Raw genomic sequence first — 26,364 nt, 5'->3', positions numbered from 1 at the left:
TATATATATATATATGACAATGATTTGAAAAATAATTTTACAATTTAATTATATTATTATTATTTTGTTATAATCTTCTTAATTTTATTAATAATAATCATTAAAATAAAAATAAAAGATATCTATTTTTAAAGTTTTATGAATTGTGGTATAGAACTATAAGCCAACATACTATTTTAGTATTTGATAAATTCTATTTGAGTATTGCTAAATAATTATAAATTCAAAATAAAAAATCTTATACAAAAGTGAAACATCCGGTTCAGTCGAGTTGACCCGGTCCAATCACGATCCAATAACGATGCCGGTTCTGTAATTGGTCCGGTTTTAAAAACATAGGTTATAATTGATAATTTAGAAAAGATTAACAGTAAAGGAGTTCATTGCATAATCGGTTAAACAAGAAAAAAAAAATTAAAAAAGAAAAAGAAAAAGAAAACAGAATAACAGAAAATCTTTTTTGAGTTTTGAACGTTGGGATTTTGTGTTGAGGGGTTCCTCCTCTTAGTCTCTTACCAATAGGAACAGTCATCTCTCATCCAAACTATGTTTCTTCTTCCTTACAGACCAAATTAATATACTTATGCAATTATCTATGATCACATAGAAACATATATATGCAGAGAATTGCTGATGAAGCTGATTATTTGATTGGGTTTTTAGTATAAATTTCTGAAAATCTTTGAAGGTTTCATTTATACTTTCTTAAATACTCAACAAACAGTGTCAAGAAATGGCTAATAGAAATATGTCATCAACCTGGTACCAATTTTCTCATTTCAACTTCCCATTTATTTTTGTTCTTCTGATTTATTTTGTTCTTCACATTTTTATTTCATTTCAGGTTGTCCAAGAATGCATCCTCATCAGAACATGAATTGCCCCTGTCTTTAGACAGAGTGAGCTATTATACAATTCTTGATCTTGATATATATTTTTTATTTATGAAAGTGTGAATCTAATTCACTTTTTATTGTTTTTTAGGAACTTTGGGCTTCAAAATCAGCAAAAATATCTTCCCTACTAAAAGGAAATCCTAAAGAAAACATAAACACTCTTCTTCAAGATTTCTCTGCCAATCCTGAAATTATTGAGCTCGTTGCAAGATTCTGTCATGGGTTTGAAATAAATTTAGCATCTGAGAATGTTATTCCTCTTATTTGCATTGCTTACTATTTGGATATGACAGAAACTCATAGCAGTAATAATCTACTAAAGAAGGCTGTGACCTTGTTTGAACAAAAAGTTCTTCCAAATTGGAATGAAACAATCAAAGCTTTTCGTTCTTTGAATGGCAGTATGCTTCAACAAGCAGCGCGAATAGGTTTGCTCGATGCTTGTTTAGATTCTTTAGTCGAAAAAGCAAAGGCTAACCCTTGTCTTCTCGGAGATCCATTAATAATAAAAAATTCTGATGAGGATAGTGGCGATGAGAAGGAAGGATATAGACCAAATGCAAGAAGAAGACTTTTTGTTGTTCTTGATTGGAAATCGGAGGATTTATCAACCTTGTCTCTTAAGCTATATCAGCCTGTAATTCGCGCTATGGTTGAACAAGGAGTTCAATTACAGTATGTGATGGCCTCTCTCTGTCAATACTTGGAGGAATGGGTTTTCTCCAGTGGAGATAACATGTCAATTTACAAAAGGAATTGTCAAAGGGATGTGATTGAAGTAGTTGAAGGACTCTTGCCTACTGAGAAAGGACTAGTTCCTTGTACATTGTTGTTTAAAATGCTCAGGCATGCAATTTTGTTGGAATCAAGCAATGATTGTAGAAATGGACTGGAAAGTAGAATTGGGAAGCAATTAGACCACGCAACAGTGAGAGACTTATTAATACCTTCTCAAGGGTATGCAAAGGAAATGCAATATGATATAGAATGTTTAAGGAGGATTTTGAAGCATTTTTATAGCAACTATACCTGTTCTGAAAATTCAGGCCTAATTGTAGTTGCAGAACTCATTGAAGATTTTTTAGTAGAATTAGCAAGTGATATAGATTTGAAGATAGATACATTTATCGCGTTTGCTGAGATGTCAATAGCCGTTTCATCTGGAACACAAAAAAATTCTGATGGAATATATAGGGCTATTGACATTTACCTTGACAAACACAGGTTTTTGACAGAACTAGAAAGAGAAGAGGTATGCAAGATATTGGATTGCCATAAAATGTCACCTGAAGCTTGGGAACACGCTGCGAAGAACGAAAGGCTGCCTTTAAGGTTTGTAGTGCAAGTATTGTTTGTAGGACAGTTGCGACTGCAAGAGCACAAAGACACAGTGGAAAAGGAAGTTCAACTTCTTGATGAAAATTTGAGGAGAGAAGAAGAAGTAAGGATTGAAATGGAGAAAATGAGCATTAAAGTAAGGGAGTTAGAGAAAGAATGCCTTATAATGAAGAAAGAAATTGAGAATAATGGTTGCAGCAATCACAAAATGATTAAAACAGGGAAGATCAGTATGTGGAAAGAAATGAAGAGAAAATTAGGGTGCATTAGTAGCATGAATGATTGTAATTGCCAAGTGAAAAAGAAGAAAGTACTTCCAAAATAATAGCTCATTAGAATTTATCAGATTCATCTTCTCCCAATTTATGTGTATTCTGAATACATATACTATATATTTCTGCAATTTTTCTTCGGTTATGCTTCTTTATATGCAGTTTTAAGCATCTCTTTTATCTATGTCTGAAGAAAGATTAGATATTTGCAAAGGTTTAAGTAGATGCCTTATAATTTCAGAATAACCGAGTCCATTCTTGAATTTTCCTGGACTGTTCATAGAATTCTCAAGAAGAGCAAGATTCTTCTTTCTGGGAAGTCAAAAATGGAAACCAGTACAGAAATTTAATGGGAAAAGAACTATTTTTTTCTTCAAATTACATTTCTTAAATAGATCCAAGCAGATCTTAGTTGGAAATATCAATCATGATTAAACACACAAAATAATTCGTGCAGATTGATCCCTGTAAGCTTTCACAATAATTTACAAATATGCAAAACAAAAGAAAAAGCATGCAGTACAAATATATTTTTTTTTCATTTTCCCATTTCTTATTTTCATGGTTTCTTGAAATTTTTTTTTAGAAGGACAAGATATCAGAATGGGCAACAACTTTTCACTTTCGAGAAAGTAAAATTTTTACCATTCTTCTTTATCCTTAATCTTCTTCCCCATTGGAGGTTCTTTATCCTTAATCTTCTTCTCCATTGGAGGATCTTAGGGCATTATAATCTTCCTTGTACATTGCAAGATATCTTTTGTCACTCCCTTACAACCATTTCTCTCTTCCAGTGTCCTTTAAATCAACTGATACCAATCTAAGAGAAAATTTTTGAATATATCTTATGTGCAAATCCATCTATAGATCATATTTTCTTTCTTGGACGAGATTACCTAGAGATAGCTAATGGTATTACACTTTCTCTAGAATCAACCTACTCATAACTATCTTCTCCATTTGATGGATCAGCTTCTTCGTGTTCATCATTACTGCCATTATTATTAAGATCATCTGAATTATCATATTCATTTATTACAATAATACCACTAAAATGAACACGGCGCGTTCCACCGTTAGGAGCATTCTCATCAGATTTATCAGATGTTGGATTGGTGGGTGGTGTGGCTGAAGCCTCTATATCAACACCGCAGGTTGTGGTTCTTGAGACAGATTTGGACGGTGGACGAGATGCAGCAATTCTTGGTTTGATACATGCATATATGTAAATAAAGAACCAAAAAATCCATGGAATGCCTGTAAGAGAAAATCCTACAATGGGATACCAAGATTCGGTTTCATATGAAGGAAGGAAAATGTAAAGACCAAGAAAAACTCCACCAGAAACAATACAAGAAAAGAAAAAAGCTGAAAGAAAATATATTATTTTAGAGTCTCCTTTCCTTTCCTCCAATGTCATGGCGGTCTTGTCCAGGCCTGTTTGTTTCTACGGTAGTGGTGGAGTTGGGCGGATTGGAGCTTTGCAGCAGAAGCCGCCCATCAAGGGGGAAAGGAAAATCAACAACAATAAAAAGCATTGAGGGAAGGTTTGTTAGTGCAGGGAAAAAATAAAGTTTGTTAATATGTAATGGTTTTGGCATAATTGATGAAAAGTATTGGATAATATAAGCAAATATAATATTTTCAGTTATAAGCGTAGCTTATATAATAATAATAATAATAATAATAATAATAATAATAATAATAATAAACTGTTTATTTTCATACATATATTTTTATTGGTAGAAATGAAACAACAGGCAGCTTTCCCTTTTCCATAATAAGGGCTTTTCCTCACACGTCCTTGTGATTTATTTATTTATTTTTATGCAACAGCAAAAAAAAAAAAAAAAAAAGAACCCTTTATTCATCACAATTTAGTGATTTTAGGTTAGGAATTTCATTAATCATAACCCCTGTTTTTTTAATCAACATAATTTGATAGCAAAGAGAGAAAATTGGTATGGAGCAGGTTTATAATACCTCACACATTGTACTTTAAATGTCAAATAATATTATATTACTTACAATAATATAAGGTCAAGGGTGTAAAAAGTACATGAACACACCTACTCATAATCACAAAACTTCTCTTTATCATAACATCACCTTTGCAACATTATCAACATCCTAATGTGAAAAACGAAGCTCAAACAGCATTCATAATGTACGCTGCCTGTGGTGGCATTGCAATATCAGGTAATCAATAACTACCAGCTCCAGCGACTCTGTTACTATTTTCCAAGACCTTTGAACTTTGGTAAGAAAATATCCGTACTGCGTTTCTGTAACTATGTCCTGCAAGTTCTTCTTTGGTCATGTCTAGCAAAGATGCAACGTAATCAAGTACCTGGATAAGTTGTGGGAAATTGTTGGACATTTTCAATAAACTGTTAAGCAAATGAATGACAAGTTATTCTGCATGAGGGAACCAGAATAACATACGTTAAGGATATTTGCAGGATGATTAAGAGTTTCTCTTGGAAGTGATGATGCATCCGTAGAAGGATGGGAACGATCATTAGAAAGACTTGCAGTGTTTGAACCAAAATTTTCTCCTTGTGATTGAATCCCTTCAGGGGCAGATTTATCTCCATCTACCAAAAATAGAGAATCCAAATTTGAATTTGGCACGGCATCAGGTGAATCAGTCTCCAACAAAATTCTGTCAGAAGATACCTGCAAAAGTTAAGAGATAAGTATGTTGAATTTTTCAAGTAAATATGCATTGAGGACAAAAATGCAATTCATGAACTAGACTAACCGCTTTTAGCATACGTTTAGCCTTCTGCACTTTCATGAACATAAGGAAGCCCGAGAAAGAGAAGTATGCACCAAGCTTGGCAAATTCAGGAACCATCTCAGCAGAACCTAGGTAAGAATGAAGAATGACACCAGCAGGGAAAGGTCCCATGCTTCTGATGATTGGAAATTTTACATGTAATCAAAGCTTGGTACAGATTATAATGGCTAAACAAGCAAGTAATGACCAATGACTTGACAACTGATATAAAGGAGGTCCAATGAAAAAACCATGAGCCAGCAGAAATGCCTCAGAATCAAAGAAAGTTTTATTTTCACAAAGCATCAAGAAAGTGATCCTGCAAGGCAACAATGGCCAGCAATTGCAAAATCTGCACTGCACTTAGGCCCTTAAGCAATCCCCAGTTTGCCAACACCATAAAGGGGCAAAGATGTGATATGACAACATACACAGCATAAAACCTAATTTCATAGTGGACTAATTGCAATATTGATTCAGCAAATCAAGATACACATAACTAATTGTATGTTGAATGCTGATTATGCTTCCAAACTTATATGAGCTAAACCTACCTCCCAATACGATTCCAGGAAAGAAAACAACTTTAAGAGCAGAAACAATAACATATAAATTCATACCTCATTGTCTCAAGAAGATCACCAAATGCACGGACACAATGAATGGACGCCGGTCTATTCAGCTCTTTTGCAAGTTCAAGTTGTTGCTTAAATACTTCAACCTAGAATGAAAAACTTTACCCATTAAAAACAGTGTAGAAAACTACATTAATTTTTTTAATCTACTAATAGTCAAGATGGTTAGTTTGTAATGAAAACAAGTAAAGATGCAATTATACATGTAAAGAAAAGTACAGTGCAATGAGAATAATAAAACAAAAAGAACTATATCTACTCCTACTTGAGATACCAAGTAAGTCATGTATTGGATTAAAATTCCTCTTAGACCATACAATTAAACAAAAAGAACCACTGGCCATCTTCTTCCATGCATAAAATTAAGAATGAACCTAATATTTGTCCAACAGCATCATCTGATTAATAAATAACATTATGGAGTATATAATTTTATCTCAGCCCTTCAACTTTAAGGCAACTCAAAAACAAAATATGATGACAAAAAAATATCTAGATAGCGAAACCTGATCCATGATGTCGATCTTCTTACCACGAGAACCTTTGTCCAAACCAATCTGAAAATTTTAATATAATAGTTGTGTTAGTTTATATGCACCCTTGGGTACATAACAATCTCACACATTACATCTACAAGAATCAAACATGTCAACTTTATATTCTCCTATGTCCAAATTTGACTTAGAAGTACCCACAATATCAAATCATATAATAAACATATGTCCTTTCATTACAAACAAAATATACACAACAATAATAGTACTGTAAAGGAAACCATAAACAGGAAATTGGAATCTAACCTCTCCAACAGCAGCAGAGGGATTGGCCTTAAAAAATTCTTTAAGAGTGTTCATCCAATTGGGAGTTCTCTCGGCAATATACCTACAAATGAAAGAGAACAAAATTTAGAAGAAGTCTAGTACCTAATGAATATATATATATATATATATATATATATATATATATATATATATATATATATATATATCCTGGTCTGAGGAAAAATTACCAAACGTTTAGCATATACATAAAAACTCACAAGGGATGGAGACCGAAGCAAGGTATAACAGAAGGATACTGATTCGCCATGTCTTTAACCAGATGCCAATCTTTCTATAAAGGATCTAACAAAGTTTAAAATTTTGAAATGATAATTAAAAGAAAGAGAAGATGGGTACGAGTAAGTACCTCGCAGACTCCATTGACGGCGAAATGAACTACGCCGGAGTTGACGGCGGTGGCGATGAGTTGTGGAGCCTGGTTGATGATTCTTGGGTCTTGCAGGTGACAGTGTGCATCAAACAGTTTCATGGCCATATGGTTCCGTATCCTTACTCCGACTTGTGACTCCGCACCTCACAGGCACGCGTTTGAATAGGTTAGTAAGGGCCTGTTGTTTTTGGGCTTTGACGGTTGCCTCTGCTCGGCCCACAATAATAAATTTTATTTTATTTATTTATATTTCTTTTTTGTTTTTTAAAGAAAGTTTATACTATAATACAAGTTGTAGAAGGGAGGGTTCAAAATGAAATATAGGACAAGTTGGAATTTGATGACCTACCAACTTCCAACTATAATGGACTAACTGCAAAACCTATTCCTTCTATAAAAAATTATTTATCAAAGTTAAATTTTTGACCATTACGAATTTATAAACTACTTTAATATTATTTAAATTATATTAATTAAATATCATTTAGTTCTCTATTTTTGATCATAAGCGTTTTTATCAAATTAATAAATGAAATGGACAACAACTCTCCATCCATTATGTTATTTTGGTATTGAATTTCACAATAAATAAAAAAAATATTGATTAAAATATCTATCAATTTTCACTAAAATAGAAATAGGTAAATGAAAAAATATATATAATAACGATAATTAAAAGTCACTCTCCAAGGAAAGTTCAATATTCTAATAATTTTTGCATAACCTTCCATGGTGGAAAATGGAACACGTCGACCCCTAAAGTTACACTGTATTCAAAAATCATTCTGAGATCCTCTTAGCCACAATTTTTTTTTTTTTTCACAATTTTAAGGCACAAAACAAGAGAAATGTATAAAAAAAAAAAGTACAGAACAACAATAGGACACGTTGGACATTACCTTAACCAGTAAAAGAAGCCCACGCCACAGAACCGCAAATCGCAATCAGCCAATCAGACTCCAACTTGTTGATCTCCTCTTCCCTACCTTCTCCTTCCTTCTTCCTGATAATGACTTTCCCCTACTTCTAAAACCTCTTTAAAATTTTCCCTTTTTCTTTCATTTCTTAATAAATAAACAAATGCCTTTATTTATTTTTAAAATCAGCCGCCTCACCCTGTCGTTTCTTTCTAATTAAAAAAAAAAAAAATGGAACATGAGTGATTAATACTTCTGTAATAAAATTGGAAAAAATATTTAATAATTTATATTTATTCATTATTATATGCATTCATATTTATAAAAATTGAATCAATTATTAATTAAAATCTTATTGTGAATAATATGTCTTTTAAGTTTCAACAAAGAGATTAATGCCATGGTATATACAGAAATAAATAAAATAGTATCGTTTTATTTATAAATCAAAACAAATTATTAAACTCATAATTTAATGATTAAGTGTATCTAAATGTATATAAATATAAAAGTTCATTGATAGTTTTTTAAGAAATATATTTCAAAATTGCACCATTTTACACGATTTCGAATTTTCTTTATAAGCATAATTCCAAAGCTGCATTTTTTTTTCTAATTTTTGGAAAAGGGAGTTTGAGTTCCAAAATTTTTTTATAAACTTAAAAATTTTCTTTCACCAAAGAAAATCAGCAAAAATATCAGCAATATAAATATATACCAAAGAGAAAAGTGATTGGTTCCCATAGAAATGGAAGCAAGTTTTGTGTTGAAGCAGTTACCGAGCTGCTTGAGTCTCTCCCTCCGTTGGTTACCTAGTCAAGTACCCAATACCAAATTCCTTTCTTTCTGTTCCTCCAGTAAATCCCACTTGCTTTTCTTCAATCCCAAATACCCATCTCCTTCAAAACTTCAAAATTTCATTTTGAATAGCAGCAATGGCGCCACCAAACCCAGAACCACTACCAAGAAAAGGAAAATTCCTAAAAGATCTATTGGTATCTCAAAATCCAACGGTAACAAATCAAGAACTGCTAGTTCTAGCAGCACGGAAAGTAAAAAGATCGTTTTAGTTCAAGAAGAAAGGGAAAAGGAAGAGAAAAAGGAGATAAATGTGAAGTCTTTGCATCAAAATGGGGACCCACTTGGACGGAGAGATCTAGGAAAGAACGTAGTAAAATGGATAAGCCAAGGAATGAGAGCAATGGCTAATGATTTTGCTGCGGCGGAGACGCAGGGGGAGTTCTTGGAACTCCGGCAAAGGATGGGATTAGAGGCTGGCTTGACGTTTGTTATACAAGCGCAGCCTTATATTAATGCTGTTCCTATACCTTTAGGCTTAGAGGCTCTTTGCTTGAAGGCTTGTGCTCATTATCCTACTCTGTTTGATCATTTCCAAAGAGAGCTAAGGGCTGTTCTTCAAGACCTGCAGTCTAAAGGGTTGGTTCAGGATTGGCGAAAGACTGAATCTTGGAAGTTGCTCAAGGAGCTTGCTAATTCAGGTTTCTTTTAATTTCTCAGTATTCTGTTTCTTTAAATTAGCGTTGCCTATTAAAAAAATTTACTTTATGCTTCAAAACTTGTAAATATCTAATTGTTTAATGCAGTAATAAATTTAAAACATTCATTTTTGGATGAATAAAAGGTTTCGTGATTGGAAGTTTGGGATTGACTAGTTAATTGGTATCTAAAAGATAAATAAGGCATTTATAGTTGTTTTTAAAGATTAAGTTTGTTAGTCTGGATTGTGGTCTGAGACACTGCATTTGCAGTTCAGCATAGGGCAGTTGCTCGAAAGGTGTCGCAACCAAAGCCTTTACAAGGAGTTCTGGGGATGAAATTGGAGAAGGCTAAGGCTATACAGGGAAGGATTGATGAGTTTACCAAGAGCATGTCAGAATTACTCCGCATAGAGAGGGATGCTGAGCTGGAGTTTACACAGGAGGAGTTGAATGCTGTTCCTACACCCGATGAAAGTTCTAATTCATCTAAACCAATTGAGTTCTTGGTTAGCCATGGTCAGGCTCAGCAAGAGCTTTGCGACACTATCTGCAACTTGTATGCTGTTAGCACGTCTACAGGTTATTTAATAATTTAAATTTTCCATGACTAATTGTTTTCAGCTGTTGTATTTGCAGATAGGGTCTTAAAATGATAAATGCCTGCCAAGTAATGTCAGAATTGGGATTTGTATACAGGATTAGGAGGAATGCACCTAGTACTGTTTAGGGTCGAAGGGAATCATAGATTGCCACCTACAACTCTTTCACCTGGAGATATGGTTTGTGTGAGAACTTGTGATAGCAGGGGTGCTGGTGCAACTTCTTGCATGCAGGGTTTTGTGAACAACCTCGGGGAGGATGGCTGTAGCATCTGTTTGGCTTTGGAATCTCGTCATGGTGATTCCACCTTCTCTAAGCTCTTTGGAAAAAGTGTTCGCATTGATCGTATCCAGGGACTAGCTGATGCGCTTACATATGAGGTACTTGATAAATTATCTTACACACTCATTCTTTTATATTACTTGTTAGTATTAGAATGTGTTAGGTAAATCCAATTTGTGTTAGTTCTTTGTCACATATCTCAGCAACATTATTCTTGTTGTTATGTTTTCTAATTGCTTAGCAACTTGCCTTCCATCGTAACCTATACCTTTAGTTGAATCATATCTTTGGCTGTTCTTTACATGATGCTCATTGTTGCCTCCTTTTGATCCTGAAAAGTTACTGCTTGTATGTCAGATAATATTTATGCCATCCTTTATCTTTAATTCTTTCCAAAAGTTATAGGAGAATAATTCAATGTTGGATTAGTGGAATAGGAATGTGATTCAATGCGCTAGTGTAATAAGAATGTGACTCTTATAGATTAGCATACTCCGAAAAGACTTCTCAAAAGTTTCATAAGTGAATTACTTTCTAATGAGTTCAGGTAGTGCAGACTAATACTTCTCTGGTGCAATAGATATTTTATTGGATTAAATTTCCATTCTTCTTGTTGCTACTATAAGGTTACTGGTGTATCAGTTTGTAACCGCTTCAATAATAGGCACATAAAAAAATGTCTATTTTTGTTTTGCATATTTGCTACCAATGCAAACAAATTTTCTGGGTTGATTCGATGTGTTAAAAACTTAAAATGTGATGAAAAATATATCTCTTTTCTCTGCTTCTTAGATTTTCTTTTCAATATTTCTGCAGTTTACATGCGTAATTAATATCTTGTTGTAATCTTCTTTTGAAGCGTAATTGTGAGGCCCTGATGCTGCTTCAAAAGAATGGTCTGCAGAAGAAAAATCCATCAATTGCTGTTGTGGCTACATTATTTGGTGACAAGGAAGAGGTTGCATGGTTGGAGGAGAATCATTTGGCAGAATGGGCTGAAACAGATGTGGATGGATCTTCTGGAAGTTTAATGTTTGATGAGGCGCAGCAGAGGGCACTTGCCTTAGGATTGAACAAGAAACGCCCCCTATTGATTATCCAGGGGCCACCTGGCACTGGGAAATCAGGTTTGCTTAAGGAACTTATTGTGCGTGCTGTTGACCAGGGTGAAAGGGTGCTCGTGACAGCACCTACAAATGCAGCTGTTGACAATATGGTTGAAAAGCTTTCAACTATAGGGTTAGACATTGTGCGAGTTGGTAATCCAGCTCGTATTTCTTCAGCTGTAGCATCAAAATCTTTAAGTGAAATAGTGAATTCTAAGATGGCAACTTTTTGTATGGAGTTTGAAAGGAAAAAGTCTGATCTAAGAAAAGACCTCAGACATTGTTTAAAGGATGATTCTTTAGCTTCTGGCATTCGTCAGCTTCTAAAACAGCTTGGGAAGTCACTGAAGAAGAAGGAAAAAGAGACTGTCAAGGAGGTTTTATCAAGTGCACAAGTGGTTCTTGCAACCAACACTGGAGCAGCTGATCCACTGATTCGGAGGTTGGATAAGTTTGACCTGGTTGTTATTGATGAAGCAGGGCAGGCAATAGAACCTTCTTGCTGGATCCCAATATTGCAGGGTAAACGTTGTATTCTTGCTGGCGACCAATGTCAGCTTGCTCCAGTGATTCTATCCAGAAAAGCCTCGGAGGGTGGACTTGGCATATCTCTTCTGGAAAGAGCTGCGTCTCTGCATGAAGGGATCCTTGCAACCAAGTTAACAACACAATACCGTATGAATGATGCAATAGCCAGTTGGGCCTCCAAAGAGATGTATGGTGGATTATTAAGGTCTTCTTCAGAAGTTGCTTCACATCTTCTTGTAGATTCTCCATTTGTTAAGGTAACAATACGCTCTAGTGATATTGACTTTGATTTAGCTCATGAATATCTTTGTGAAAATGTTTGTGGGAATGGGCATCTATTTAGTGATTTTTTGCTTAATTGTTAAATTTTTCATCATTTTGGTCCCTATGCAATGTTTAATATATTATTGAACTTCTCATACAATAAACATTACTAACACTATGTCTAGAAAATATCTTTGCATTAGATTTTACCTTCACGTGTATATCGAAGACAGTGGTTAAGAATATTGCGATGTTTACATTCAATAATGTCTTGGTAAATACTTTATTGCTGAAACTGGGTTATTGCGTCTCTCTTAGTTACATTTGCCATTCATTTGCGCTATTTTCATGAGATGTGAAGCATCACCTTGACAGTTGGTATATGTTTCTGTAGCCCACGTGGTTAACTCAGTGCCCCCTGCTGTTGCTTGACACAAGAATGCCATATGGAAGTTTGTCAATCGGTTGTGAAGAGCATTTAGACCCAGCCGGAACAGGCTCATTTTACAATGAAGGAGAAGCTGAAATTGTTGTTCAACATGTCATTTCCTTAATTTATGCAGGTAAATAATTTTGCTGCTTGCATACAAATTAAGTGCTCATGTATTCTTGCACTATCATTGTTGAATGATGAACCAACCCTGCCATAGATAACATTTTTCCTTTATTTTTGGTGCACGCTAAAAGCTTGGATCAAATTAGTGATGATGCACTTGTCGAATGCTTCTTTTGCTAATTACTGCAAGATGACATTCAGATTCTTGTATGAATATGTACTATCCTGAATTTGAACTGGATAGGTTGTAGGATTATCGATCAATAATATTCTCCATGGTAATAAAATCATTAAATATTAGCATGTGCGGAAGTGAACCTAACTTAAATTTGATTCCAACTCAAATTTCTGGGTGCATTATGATTATTTTTCATTGCCGTACACTCTGCATGCTATTCTATCAATACATAAGCTTTCAGTAGTTGCCGCAACAGCTTCTATTGAACTACCTATCCCAGGACTCTATGTAAGACCGCAACTAGGTAGTTTCTTCAGGTACTTTTCAAGGCTAACTTAGGTTTTTTTCATTGAATCTATCCTGCAGGTGTAAGGCCAACAACTATCGCAGTTCAATCACCTTATGTTGCTCAGGTACAGCTCTTGAGAGACAGGCTTGATGAACTTCCAGAGGCGGCCGGTGTTGAGGTTGCAACTATTGATAGCTTCCAAGGCCGTGAGGCTGATGCAGTAATCATATCAATGGTATACTTCTCATACTAGTAAAGTAGCGTCACTTGGCACCTATAATGCTATCCAATGAATATTCTTCATTTTTCTTTCTGCTTAAATTTCCAATTCAAGCATGCACTAGACATTGAATATATCACCGTTATCCCTAACTTGGAGTATGTTTTTCATCTTTCTTTCATTTACTAGGTTCGCTCGAACACTTTGGGAGCTGTTGGATTCCTTGGAGACAGCAGGCGAATGAATGTTGCCATTACAAGAGCGCGGAAACATGTAGCTGTTGTCTGTGATAGCTCAACAATATGCCATAACACCTTTCTAGCAAGACTCTTGCGCCACATCCGCTATTTTGGTAGGGTCAAGCATGCTGAGCCTGGAAGTTTTGGGGGATCTGGACTTGGTATGGATCCAATGTTACCTTCAATCAGTTGAGTACAACATAACATCATTTCTCCAACTAGAAATTGATTTGGAGAAGAAGGTGACATTAGATGTCTGGGTTCTGCTTTTGTATCATCCATTTATGTACAGAAGGTTTTTCATTTTTGTCGAACCGAAAAATCAATGCCATTCTTAATTGTAGTTATTGGTTAGATTTTTGTATATAAACAGCACATAAATGCCATTCTTAATTGTATAGGATATGGAGTTGATAAATTGTTTAATGAAATTTCAGTGCAAGCTTGATAAATTATTTAATGTTATGTTCAGCTTTTTGTTTCCAAAACTGTTGAAGCTTTCAAAATGCCAGAAAGTAACGCTTAGAGGTGGTGCTCAAATTGATGGCAGCAAGTAGGGGCTTCATTTATTTTGGTTTTTAATGTCTGATCGAAATGGCAAAATTCAGTTCATTCATGCAAATAATAAATAAGATGGCTAACCGTCATGTTCTTCAAACCTGCTAGAAATCTGACCATTCATTCCACTAAAATTCTTCATCATCAATCTCATAGAGAAACAATTAGTTACAGAGACCAACAATCTCCATATTGGAGAAACAATATTTTCATGAGGAAAAAGAACAAGAAACTCCCATTATAAAGAGAACAAAATAAAAGAAAATGCTAATCAACGACTAAAAATATGCGAAAGCTTTTTAAGTATCTTTCTTGCGATATATATTAATAATAATAATAATTATTATTATTATTAGTAATAGTGAGTGAACTTATAATACAAAATTATTAAATACAATTTTTTATTACTAGTCTCTAGAAGCACTATTTTTTAACCATTAAATTATTTCTACTAATTTAGCTACGGAATGCATATTTCACAGTGTTCCATAATGATAAATTTTCAGACAATTATAAATATTAGACGACGTTTATCTTATTCTATAAAAATAAAAACAGTAATAAAATTATAATAGCCATATAAGAAAAAGAAGATCCATCCATTTAAATATTTGACATTTGCAAACAAATTCCACATTTGATTAATTCTCAAAAAACGTTTGTTGATATTTTATAAATTTTTGTTCACGTGAATTCACCTCATTTTAAATGCACATCCATCCAAATTCAAATCTTTCTGTAGTCAGTTCAATGAACTCAATTCTTAATATCAGTCATTAACCCTTAAGATCTCATTAACTGCTTTTAGAGCATGTTCGGTAAAATTAACTATTTGCATAACTGTCTGTTTCAGAAATTTAGCTGTTTGAATAGCTAGTAGCTATTTTAGTAACTTTTCCCAAAATATTAAAAGCTAAATATTATAGAAGTTTACTTTTTATAAAATGTTACGTTTAACTTTTAAAAATTAGTCCAAATATTACGTTTAACTTTTGATTCATAAATACGCTAAAAGCTACTTTAACAGATATTGTCGAACACTGACCTTATAAAATATAAATTCGACAACATAAAAGATAGAAGGATTTTGGCATTTCTGGAAGTAGTTGATTGGCCAACGGCAGTAGGTACATTTTTTGTTCAAGTAAGAGAGGATCCAACCTATATGTTAATGAATTTATGTTATTAGTTCGACTATTGATATTTATTTTCCTCCTCTTCACTTGTCAAATGGGTATAGTTATATAAAACTTACCAAATATTATTATTATTATTATTATTCTATATGGAAATTTTTGAAAAAAAAAATATAAAATGAAATTGGTTTGAGAAAGAAAATGTTTTATTTTCCAGTAGAGTGAGTGATCTTTGTTACCAATAGAGGCAGAAATCCGTTTGTGTCATTAATATCAGAATTTGTCTCATATTATTACTCCCCAAGTCCCGCATTAATTCAACACTCTTTAATCTGTCAGCATCCGTTACACTCTTACAACTCTCTTTTTTGACATTTTCTCCTTTCTTTTTTTTCCTTCCAAAACACAAACTTTGCTTTCACTCTACTCCCCACAAATTAAACACTAACTACACACATATATATATATATATATATAAGCAAAAGAAACCAATTTTTCATCATATGTGCATTTTTCTTTTCTCCCATGGCTAGCAAGCACTATATGGTTACCATCTTTCTCTTGTTTCTTCTCTTCTCTTCTATAAACAATGGAGTTCATAGCTTAAGAAGACCCCAACAGAAAAGTAATATAAAGAATTCGCCTGCGGCATTTGGGCTTCTTGCCAAAGATAATCCTGTTCCTCCTTCAGCTCCTTCAAAGAGGCACAATGATCAATCGGAGAATATAGGCCGTCCGTCTAATTAGGGATGGTATCCATGGCTACTTCAAGAACTAGCATATGATTATAAAAAAAAAAAAGCACGACATAGAGATCGTTGTATTCTATGTATTAGCTCAGTTGGTTAGTGAATTTTACTTTATATATAGATATATATAGCCACGATGATATATGCATGTGTCTCTAGGAAAAACAAAGACATGATTTATGATTTTAGAATTCATGAACTTTGTTTTCTTTTTTTTCTTTTTTCTTGGTTCTAAATGAAAGTAATAATTGTAGTTCTATTCTCTTCTTCCATTCTGTTCAATAAAATAGGATATAATATATATATATATATATATATATATAATCTAAGTGAATTTTGTACTATTGATCAGAAACTTTGTACTTATTATTTGCTTGAAAGGACATCCAATATATGGAAATGTCACTGTTTCCATAATTAGGATCCAATAAGTGATGTGCATGTCCAATCAATGCAAATTCTATACACAGATCAATCAAAATCCTTTCACTTTTGAGGAACTATTAGTTCCTAGGAAGCTAGTTTCCAGAAATTATGATATAAATGTGTTTGGTAATGCATATAAATTTCCGTAATAGTAAATTACTCTCAAATTACAGAAATTACAGAAAACGATAACGTCAACAATGCATTAAATGATAAATTGGTAAATCAGTTACACTTAATTAGGAAAAATACAACTTTTCAAGCCTTCTGTTGTAGGCAGCAAGTTACTTCCCTTGCAGCGGAACCAACTTCTCCACAAGTTGAATTGATAATGCAAACCAAAGAAAAAGATTTTATACACTTCTTAGAAAATTAAACTTAAATTTCCTAGTCTGCTTATCCCCAATCAAACCGCAATTTATATTATTTTCTTCTTCTAATTCGTTTGTGCCGCCCTTTTCTAAATTAATTAAGCTTGAATCGGGCATTGCATTTCTAATATTTTTGCCAAATGGTCCAAAAACCGGTTATAAGGAAAAGGAAATGGAAATCACAATGGGATACCCAAAAACACACATTTGATAGGCGTTTCTGATACGTTAAAAGAAAACATAAAAGGAAATAAAATCAAAGATAAGAAAGAGGGAAGAGAACAAAAAGTCAAGTCTGTGGAAATTTGTCAAAAAGTAATAATATATGCATTTGTTTGGTAGTTCAGAAAGGAAATGGTACTTATAATTATATGCAAATACAAAGGTTAAAAGAAAGAATTAATCATTATTATAATAAAATGGTTGACTAATATTAGTATAAAATAAAAATTAATTGTTGTGAAAGAAAGAAGTGTCAAAGGAGGTGAGGAGGGCACTAAAAGTTACGTTTTGAAGAAGGGATTGATTTCATTTCTAGGGCATACTTTCCAGCTGGGATAGTCCTAATGCGCACATGTATTTACATAAACAAAGCACAGTAAGCTTTGTCATTTAGTGATCAATCAACATCTACAAAAGGTTGACTTCTCCATCTGCTCTATTGTCTCTACTCAGCAAACTTGATAGAGTTTTAGGGAGACAAGGCAAATATCCCTCCATTCTTCAATCATTATTATTTTTTTTAACTCGTCATCCTATCATTTTATTGTGTCCCGTGCCTTTGCCTAAAAAAGAGAGGGCCAAATGTATAAATTCATCCTTAAATTATTCACAGAAAACCTTGTAGTACTCTCAGTTTTTTAAATTTATTAAACACTTCAGTTTATAAAATCATTTCATTGAATACTCTAACTTAAAAAATTAGATCATAAAATTATCGTTCCAAAAGTTGCACTTCCATACATCAAATCAATAATTTGCATATAAAAAAACTAACAAATTCTAAAATCTGTTATTGCTAATATAAAAAGGTCATAACTTTAGGAATACGAAGTTCCCTGTAAAATTTTGGAGTGTAACAAGACTTGCAGGGAAAAGTAAAGAAATGGATTTATGTATTTGGTAAAAAAAAAAAAAAAAAAAGGAGAAAAGAAGAAAGACCCAAAAAAGGGAAAAAGAAAGTGAAAGCATCCCCAACCTTCTCAACTTGGTATATTCGTAGAGAAAGAGAGCATTAGGTATATTTTTTTGTCCACATGTTAGTCTCATACGTTTTGTAAGTGCTTTTAGTCCTACATGTTTACTTCTATATTCAAATAAACTATAGTTAGAAATTGAGTTTACAGTAAACATGAGAAAGTACTTGATTTTTAAAGTAAAAGTTATTGTCCACTTCAATACAAGAATTCTAGCACGCAAGAAATAGAGGATATGAAGGGACTTAGAGTCACCATGACTGGAAGTTGGGACATGCTTGAAAATACTTACAAGCAAAAACTTAAATCAAACGCATCATACCTCCTTTACTATTAATTAATATTAATATGCCTTCTTTATTAGTCACTGTTTTTAATTTTTTACTATTTATCTATCCTCAGATTACATATTTTCAAGGAATTCTAGTCCACTTGAAGTATTTACCTAACCAGATGAGATTCCCATTATTTCTCTAAATCTAGTGGTTACTAATATATTTGTGTAATGTTACTGCAAGTCTGCATCTAACCCAAAAAAGGATCCGTCACCGGCTCAAACTGTACCAGAACCAGAACCAGCAGGTCTGATATTCTTCTAACTGGTGGCAGTTTGATTTCAACCAGTTCCAGCGCAAACATTTCAGAATGGTTTTCTGATGATTCTCCCATCAGTTCCCTGGAGAAATTTTTAAAACTTTTTAGGAAGCATAACCCAAATTGGAAGGTTCCCAGCCAGGTATAATCCTAGTTCTGGTTCTTCCAGAAAACCGGTTCCTCAAGTTTCCTGTAGAACTGTTTCCAAATCAGAACCATTGCCACCCCATATTGAAAGCATTGTCATTTCAAGTAAAAAAATTCCAAGAATATGCAAATTTTAAGGTATAGCACCAATAAGTCCACATAATTTTCAAGCTCACAGACAACCATCAACATTCTTAAGCGGAAAATATTTAGGAAACTGCAGCTTCATAATGCTGCAGCAAGTAATAGACAATGCATTACTAAATGTTTTTCTTTTGGATCTTAGCATTGGTAGTTTGCTACCAAGCAAACTTAATGTTCTTGAGAAAAATGGAATACAAAGCTAAAGTTTAGAACAAAGAAAATTGACTTACTGTTCTTTCTATGTCATGGTACAAGAGAACTCAATGGAGAATTTTTGGTTCAGAATTAACATTGAGGTGGGTAATTGTTTAATCACTTCTGTCCTGCTGCTGCTCTGCTTCCACAGGCGTCTTGGTAGTCATTTGATCAACTGCATGCACAGTGGTCTGAAGCTCCTCCCATATGGCTTTATATACCATCCTCTGCCTATTCACAGCTGACTTTCCTTCAAAGGCTGAAGAAATAACATCGATACTGCAAACACATGGTAAAAATGAAAATTTTAATAATTCAGCTTGAAAAGGAAATTAAAGGGGAAAACAATTTTTTAAGCCACGCCAAACTTGAAAACTAAATATGATAAATGCTGAATATGCAACATGATAGTGTGCACGTGCATTTCAAACATCATCTTGATTTATGCAATTATTAGATAACGTCAATATGTGCTTTATACTCATGAATCATGTAAAGGAGGCTGCCATCAAGAAGCCAAAAAATGGGTAAAAGACTTCCAAATCTTAGACTAACCACGGAAAACTCATCTCTACCCCGAAAGAAGAAATTGATCAGATCCTGCATGAAGTGACAAAACTATCCACAATTCCCTTGGGCAGTTGGACCTGACTTTTAACCACAAGGAATGGTCAGGACAGGCTTGAATTACCCAAATGACATCAAAAACCCAAATTTCATGGGATTAGAAAAATGAAATGCTCCTGAAATAACTGTTTATGAGGCCAACAAAACTCTGTCAACTGGGACCATGATACAAAAGAGATTTAGGTAAAGGGGCCTCACCATCAACAGTATTGCTCTGACCCAAACTGCCCTATCCAAATATTTCACCAGGTCAATAAAGTATGAAAAACAACCTGCCATTGACTAGGAGGACAGAACATCAACCAACGAGCTAACGCTGTTCTACATCTCCACATTCATGAGATTCAGATCATGTAATCATGTAATACTGGGGATTTCCAGGGAATTAATCTTTTTGAACCACAATTCAAAGGAAGTCAAGCAATGGTTCTTGGTACTAGTAGAGTGCCATGTTTACCCCATCATTCAAAATTTAAAACAGGTGACAATGAAGTATCAGGATCTACAAAATTATATGCAATAATTCCTTTTGACAGGACAAAGTTCCCAGAGTTGCAAAATGGACAATGTGAGAAAATTGCTATAAGTTCAAATTTCAGAATTCGATCAAAAGGTTCAAGTGACTTTTACCATATATAATATCACTCATTTTGTGCATCAAACAGCAGAGTATCAACATGGATTTGCAGTCACAACAAGTCAAATCTCATGTAAGTAGCACGAGCTCAGATCAATTTGTACCAATGATGAGCATTTTTTTTTTCTATTAAAGAAAGAAACAAAATTGAGCTCATTCCAACTTTCTGGATCAGTCAAAGAACCTAAAGCAGACAGGAACAACCAGTTTGACTCGGTGAAATATTGGCACCTATAATTTTCTTTTATAAAATAATTGATATATAAAAGGTTATCAAGGGACAAGAAAACTATAAACCCAAACAAGACTGAGCCAATCAGCCATCAATTTGTACCCAACTGGACTAGTCTGAACAGGTGGTCTGGTACAATTTTCAAAACAATCAAGACAGAGCTAAATTTCCTTTTTTTTTTTTAAAAATAAAAAAAAAAAAAAAACTTTGCCTCAGTAGGTTGTAGCACAAGTCTTTTCAATAAAATGTTATTTAATGTTTAATTAAAACCATCAGCATGTTATCATGCAAATTCAGGGTAAAAGAATTTTCATAAGTTTCATGTCAGATTGTAAAAGTGCATTCCAACAAATGAACAGCAAGTATGCAAAAGCAGAAACTGATATTGCTTTGTAAGACTGCCAAGCGCCAAGGTTCAGAAGAAAATGAAATCTAATCCAGCAACAATGAAAACATTGATTCTTCATATTCATGGAGATAGCTCATACACCAGGAAACAAACGTTACTAGTTAAAGCAAATAGCCTATACTTGATTTATTTCAGGTAATCAATAACACCTTCACCAAAATGAACTGTTTATAAATAACAGAGATATCAGCACACAAATAAGCATTGAAAAACACAACCAATCTATTTCACAAAAAAAAAAAAAAAAAAAAAAAAAAAAAAAATCATACACAACTAGTCAGTGTAACAAGCAAAACTTGACATTGTATTATGCTTTCATCATACTTTCTCTCCAAAGGCACTTGATATTATCAGATGCATACAGTAACTTCTATATAATCATAAGAAATTCATTCATAGGAGCATGGTGAAGTAGATTTATGAATTTTCAAGCATCAGTAAATGTGGGAGCATCTAAAATGCATAGACCTAACGATATAAGTACAATTCCTGAACCTAAGCTGCCGCGTTGGCATTGGCAATATACAGCACTGAATCACCACTGAGAACGTGCATAGAGACTCTAATTTGCTGCCTATGAAACATGCCATTGACAGAAGCAATGAAAATAAGAGGTATACAAGACAAAATTGGATAAATGATCAAATCCACTTAGGTCTAATTCTTGTACAACTCAAGCACAGGCTAACAATAAAACAAAAGAAAACCATCGCAGAAAGGCTAGAAGTAAATTTTCCTTGTTCATTCAAATAAATTAAATTAAGCAACTTATCAAATGAACTTTAGCCCAATTCCTTAAATTGATTATTCACGAAACAGTTTTTTAACAAGAAAGCTTACCTGACATGCCTACCATCCCCATAAGCATCCTTCACGGTGACTGATTCCGCATTTAGTTCCTCCTTAATCTGTCAAAATGAATCCAAATTAAGTTAAGAATCAGAATTTTATTTCCCTCCAAAGAAACGAAACATGAAATTTATAGCCAAGCATTTAAAGTCCAAAGTTTTGAATTTACCTTTTTCTCCATAGATTGCATGAGAGGGGAGTCGATGGAACCAGCGTCATTGACGTTGGTGGCTCTAACAGTGAAACTACGGTTACCCACAAGACCAAAGCCTAATTTGGATAACTTATAGCTATCGTTATCGATTTGGAGCTTCGTTTTTCCGTTATTGGTGCTAGACCAAAACAAGGAGATTGATTCAGTTTTGTTTTGGAAGATTGCATACTGCGAAACGAAGTGTCCTTTCGGGGTCCGAAGAAGTGATGATGAAATGAAAGGTTGTTGATGGAGGAGGCGGTGGTGGTGATGGGGGCGCGTGGAGGAGAGCAGGTACGGTCGCCACATCAGACTCTTCGCCATTTGCAGTTCTTTCTGGGCGAGAAAATTTGCAGCTTCTGTTTACTGTGGTTTTTTTTTTTTTTTGGGTGGCCGCTGACAAAAAGGTGTGCAGTCGGGTTTCTACTAAGATTGAGTTTGGGTTGGATTGGGCTTTGTATAATTAGAAAAGGCCCAGAAGGAAAAAAAAATTTGTTCGATATATATGTATGTATACTATTAGAATTTTGAATCCACGTGTACTCTTGAAACTTGATCATTCATTTCTAATCTCAAATAAAAAGGATATATATATATTTTTTCCTTTTTTTTTCTGTTATTTATGAAAGACCAAATGATTGAAATTACATTGTCAACCATACGATTTTTGATACTCAAGGTATCCATATATGATATATATAAACAAAAGGACTTTCTTAGTTTACAATTCATTTATATTGTTATGATTTTCAATATTTTGAAGCCTATAAAAAATTTTACAACCTTAGTAAAATAATCAAATAAAATGGATAATATATATCTTTTATGGTATGTTAACATATTCAAAAATATCATTACTCTTTATTCGGAATTCCGCAAAATATATAAATTCACTCCATAAATTTTTTATTTTTTTTTATTTTTTCAGGATGCTCAATTTTTATTTTGACTCATTAGCAGTTCAACTTATAAAATTACAGATTTCATACTTTAACTTGTAAAATTAGATAAATTAAGTAACTATTAAATAATTAAAAAATATATAAACTATTGATCAAAAGTTGAGTTAATCATACATCAAATTAATATTTTGTATACAAAAATTAAAACCCTAAAAATTTTATTAGTTTGGAAAAGTGCATGAAATTATCAAAATTCATGATTTTAGTAGCATAATATGTTTCCCTCAAAATTGAAAGTATCACAAAACGAAAACAACAAAATTTAAAGATGAATTTATACATTTAACCTAATTGCAACAAACATAAAAATAAAATAGCCATTACATTACATAGTAATTAAATGTTGAATCATTACATTTTTATTACATTACATTGCGTCTTACAAAAAATAACCCAATGTCACTAAACAAATTTTATTATTGCATCCATGTACATTTCAAAGCTGAAAGCAAGTGAAATTGAAGAATTTCCAGATTGCACTTCATTAATGTACTGTAAAGTATTTATATACAAATGTAAAGTAATAGCAATTACTTAGCTGTAATTACTTTTCTATGATATACAAATATAAAATCTATACCAATTTAACTTAAAGTAAATACATTTATTCTTCATAAAGTCCATTATGGAAATTATTTGCCTAAACGGCCATTTCAAATAACAACACCACCACCTAACCTACAAAGCAGATATAATACGGGAGGATCTATTGACGTCAATAACTGTGTTATCGTCCAACAAATTCTTCAGCTCCTTCACAAATCTTTCCATTGCTTGGGCTGGCAAACAAATTGGAATTACAATTCCATTTTCACCTTTCTTACTTTCAAAGGGTACGTAAAAGCTTGCTGCTATAGGAATGGCTTTCGCAGGCCCGCCATAGATTGCATTGCCCCATCCAAAATCCACTTCTTTAAACCGTGCATGTCTCACATCCGACACAACGTAAGTACCTTCTGCAGTAAAATGAGGCCTACCCTTAATCACCAGTAGATCTGCCACTGATTTTATATACTCTCTATCGAATTCCATTTTAGCCTTTCTTATCAGTTCTAATCCATAACCTATTGGACTTTTGGAAATTTCTCCGGCAGTTGCAACCGCCGTTGACAGGACAAATCCGTTACCGTAATACCCTTCTGGTAACAGAGGAGGATTAAACTTGCGCGCGTTGTTAAGTAATATCATTCGCATTTCTTGTCCCGCGTCTGGCTGAAGCGCAATAGTGCGACATTTCCATAAACATGCAGTTAATATTTCAACATCAGTGCAACGAGAAAGATGAGGAGGAATATATCTACTACGAAGAGTAGATAAAGCAGAAGGGCCAATAAAAATGGCTCTATGAACTATGTCATCAAGTGGAAATGGAATTCCTTGGCCATTTTCTATGTGATCATATTCACGGTGGATGCAGGTCACACGGGGTGGGTTTCTTGCATCAAGTACATGTCTTTCCCATACTGGGAAAATAGAAGGGGATTGTCTTCCACGCGCCATCTCGGCTATGGCTGACAAGAACTGAGCTAGACCAGGACCATCACTCATGGTATGATTGAAACGGATAGCAAATGTGAAACCACCACATTTAAAGCGTGTGACCTGCCAAACAAACAAAGATTTCTTTGTATTATTTCATTTAGGAATAAGGCTCAATTAGGTTTTAATTAAAATTTACCGACCAAGAGTTCTGGAAACAATTTCAGTTTTGAGTGCTACTGAACCGAAACTTGTTAAGAACTTACCTGAATCAGTACGACAGGGCAATTTAGTATCCCACTAGAGCCAGGCACATCAAAAAGGAGCTCATCCAAGAAAGGAAATGGAGGTTGAAGAGCATCGCCGGACTGATCAAGACTAACATTAGCATCAGCTTCAATAAACAAAACACCTTCACCATTGCAATCCATAATGAGCTTACGGTTCGCCCCTTCTCTAAGCCTGCCAGCGAATGGATAGTAAAAAACAAGAGCTTTAGCAATAGCATTTCTAATAACCTGAACGGGGTCTTTCCCTTCCATTGAGGGGTCATGACGATAAATTTGTATGACTGGGATATGGAATCGAAGACCTTCTTGATCATCAATGTCCGATAATGGCTTGAACTCATGAGGGGTAGGCTTTGAAGGTGTGATTAGTTCCGGTTCACACCTCTGAACCTCGAAAATGGGCGCAGGTGGTGCCATTAATTAGACAGAAAACGAACACCAAGTTAGTAATCAAGTAGAAAGACACAGCTCTGTAGATGACATGGCGATGTGCATTTATTTATAGGACCAGAAGAAGATAGTCATATGACAATTTTCCACCACACAAAAAATTCACAAAGATAACGTATAACGCCTTTTTATAATGATTTTTTTTTAAAAGAGAATATTTCTTATAAAAAAATTGAAGTATGAATAATTTTAAAAATAATTTCTATTTTCTTTGATTTAGTCCACTTTACGTATCATTTTATTTAGACATGTGTAATCCGTTTTCAATTAAAAAAATATAACTTATTTATTTACTTTTTTTAATATTAAGGAGAAAAATTTCAATTTGGATTTATTGATATACCACTAAATTATATCTTAATATGCAAAGGATATAATTGTTATTTGAATCTTAAACATGATTTCATCGAATTTTTTATTAATTAGTATAAATTATAATTTAATATAAAATCCACATATTTAAATTAAGAAACCACAAAGTTTGAATTTAATAGTAAGTCACAATATTTTTCTTTTTTTCTTTTTGAAGAAAATATTTGATGTAGACCTTAATGATATATATTGCATAATTTATGTGTGTATATATAATCGGACAGAAATTAATTTCTTTAATTTCTTAAGTAAAATATAAAGTTTTTAATCTTCTCAAAAATTTTATTAAATTTTAAAGACTGAATTTGTATTCTCACCCTTGTGAGAATAGATATGTCTTACCATCCCACTTATCATGTGGCTTACATTCATCGATCCATTATTAATAAAATTTTAATTTCTTAAAAAAAAAAGACAAATATTTTCCTTTTTTTTCACGTTTTTTTTTATCAGCCAGTTATTTTCATGTTGTTTCTTTCTTTTTTGTGAGCCAGTGATAGAATTTTGGTGTTGCACGGCAAGGAATATTCAAATG

At 33.5% G+C, this 26,364-nt stretch overlaps 6 protein-coding genes across 6 annotated transcripts; 2 read left to right on the top strand and 4 right to left on the bottom strand.

Annotated features, from left to right (window-relative positions):
* Positions 1-53: 53 nt before the first annotated feature.
* LOC105632509 (Phototropic-responsive NPH3 family protein) lies at positions 54-2,688 on the top strand. Its single transcript, XM_012214902.4, has 3 exons — positions 54-762; positions 845-899; positions 985-2,688. The coding sequence occupies exons 1-3, from the start codon at positions 734-736 to the stop codon at positions 2,557-2,559; spliced, it is 1,659 nt and encodes a 552-aa protein (XP_012070292.1). The 5' UTR covers positions 54-733; the 3' UTR covers positions 2,560-2,688.
* A 159-nt stretch (positions 2,689-2,847) lies between these two features.
* LOC149498578 (Putative membrane lipoprotein) lies at positions 2,848-4,092 on the bottom strand. The gene has a single exon (XM_089718316.1). It carries the CDS (start codon positions 3,924-3,926, stop codon positions 3,444-3,446), a length of 483 nt encoding a protein of 160 aa, XP_089574442.1. The 5' UTR covers positions 3,927-4,092; the 3' UTR covers positions 2,848-3,443.
* Positions 4,093-4,479: 387 nt separating this feature from the next.
* Positions 4,480-7,291, bottom strand: LOC105632506 (TatD related DNase). Its single transcript, XM_012214898.4, has 8 exons — positions 7,112-7,291; positions 6,963-7,036; positions 6,724-6,805; positions 6,430-6,480; positions 5,909-6,009; positions 5,271-5,424; positions 4,952-5,185; positions 4,480-4,856 (listed from the first exon to the last, which is right to left on the bottom strand). The coding sequence occupies exons 1-8, from the start codon at positions 7,238-7,240 to the stop codon at positions 4,710-4,712; spliced, it is 972 nt and encodes a 323-aa protein (XP_012070288.1). The 5' UTR covers positions 7,241-7,291; the 3' UTR covers positions 4,480-4,709.
* A 1,371-nt stretch (positions 7,292-8,662) lies between these two features.
* Positions 8,663-14,265, top strand: LOC105632505 (P-loop containing nucleoside triphosphate hydrolases superfamily protein). The gene is made up of 7 exons (XM_012214897.4): positions 8,663-9,551; positions 9,822-10,130; positions 10,248-10,531; positions 11,293-12,324; positions 12,726-12,894; positions 13,432-13,589; positions 13,764-14,265. Exons 1-7 carry the CDS (start codon positions 8,801-8,803, stop codon positions 14,004-14,006), a joined length of 2,946 nt encoding a protein of 981 aa, XP_012070287.1. The 5' UTR covers positions 8,663-8,800; the 3' UTR covers positions 14,007-14,265.
* A 4,933-nt stretch (positions 14,266-19,198) lies between these two features.
* On the bottom strand, positions 19,199-22,680 carry LOC105632504 (BolA-like family protein). Its single transcript, XM_012214896.4, has 3 exons — positions 22,253-22,680; positions 22,075-22,142; positions 19,199-19,608 (listed from the first exon to the last, which is right to left on the bottom strand). Exons 1-3 carry the CDS (start codon positions 22,598-22,600, stop codon positions 19,443-19,445), a joined length of 582 nt encoding a protein of 193 aa, XP_012070286.1. The 5' UTR covers positions 22,601-22,680; the 3' UTR covers positions 19,199-19,442.
* A 1,016-nt stretch (positions 22,681-23,696) lies between these two features.
* Positions 23,697-25,495, bottom strand: LOC119369821 (benzyl alcohol O-benzoyltransferase-like). Its single transcript, XM_089717380.1, has 2 exons — positions 24,984-25,495; positions 23,697-24,840 (listed from the first exon to the last, which is right to left on the bottom strand). Exons 1-2 carry the CDS (start codon positions 25,422-25,424, stop codon positions 23,917-23,919), a joined length of 1,365 nt encoding a protein of 454 aa, XP_089573506.1. The 5' UTR covers positions 25,425-25,495; the 3' UTR covers positions 23,697-23,916.
* Between the last annotated feature and the right edge of the window lie 869 nt (positions 25,496-26,364).

The sequence above is a fragment of the Jatropha curcas genome, chromosome 2, assembly GCF_041381405.1.
Source record: "Jatropha curcas cultivar XTBG-Jc1 chromosome 2, XTBG_Jcur_1.0, whole genome shotgun sequence".
In the NCBI taxonomy this organism is placed as follows: domain Eukaryota; kingdom Viridiplantae; phylum Streptophyta; class Magnoliopsida; order Malpighiales; family Euphorbiaceae; genus Jatropha; species Jatropha curcas.
Note: the sequence above shows the minus strand (reverse complement) of the source record. Positions and strands in the feature narration are given on the sequence as shown.

Coding starts and splice junctions, on each gene's coding strand:
- LOC105632509 (XM_012214902.4), top strand. CDS start 734: ATGGCTAATAGAAATATGTCATCAACCTG. Junction 763..844: donor AGAAATATGTCATCAACCTG/GTACCAATTTTC, acceptor ATTTCATTTCAG/GTTGTCCAAGAATGCATCCT. Junction 900..984: donor TGCCCCTGTCTTTAGACAGA/GTGAGCTATTAT, acceptor ATTGTTTTTTAG/GAACTTTGGGCTTCAAAATC.
- LOC149498578 (XM_089718316.1), bottom strand. CDS start 3,926: ATGACATTGGAGGAAAGGAAAGGAGACTCTAAAATAATATATTTTCTT.
- LOC105632506 (XM_012214898.4), bottom strand. CDS start 7,240: ATGGCCATGAAACTGTTTGATGCACACTGTCACCTGCAAGACCCAAGA. Junction 6,481..6,723: donor CCTCTGCTGCTGTTGGAGAG/GTTAGATTCCAA, acceptor TAAAATTTTCAG/ATTGGTTTGGACAAAGGTTC. Junction 5,425..5,908: donor GATCTTCTTGAGACAATGAG/GTATGAATTTAT, acceptor TCCAATCATCAG/AAGCATGGGACCTTTCCCTG.
- LOC105632505 (XM_012214897.4), top strand. CDS start 8,801: ATGGAAGCAAGTTTTGTGTTGAAGCAGTTACCGAGCTGCTTGAGTCTC. Junction 10,532..11,292: donor CTGATGCGCTTACATATGAG/GTACTTGATAAA, acceptor CTTCTTTTGAAG/CGTAATTGTGAGGCCCTGAT. Junction 13,590..13,763: donor ATGCAGTAATCATATCAATG/GTATACTTCTCA, acceptor TTCATTTACTAG/GTTCGCTCGAACACTTTGGG.
- LOC105632504 (XM_012214896.4), bottom strand. CDS start 22,600: ATGGCGAAGAGTCTGATGTGGCGACCGTACCTGCTCTCCTCCACGCGC. Junction 22,143..22,252: donor TGCAATCTATGGAGAAAAAG/GTAAATTCAAAA, acceptor TCATTTTGACAG/ATTAAGGAGGAACTAAATGC. Junction 19,609..22,074: donor GGGGATGGTAGGCATGTCAG/GTAAGCTTTCTT, acceptor ATGTGTTTGCAG/TATCGATGTTATTTCTTCAG.
- LOC119369821 (XM_089717380.1), bottom strand. CDS start 25,424: ATGGCACCACCTGCGCCCATTTTCGAGGTTCAGAGGTGTGAACCGGAA. Junction 24,841..24,983: donor GCCCTGTCGTACTGATTCAG/GTAAGTTCTTAA, acceptor TTTGTTTGGCAG/GTCACACGCTTTAAATGTGG.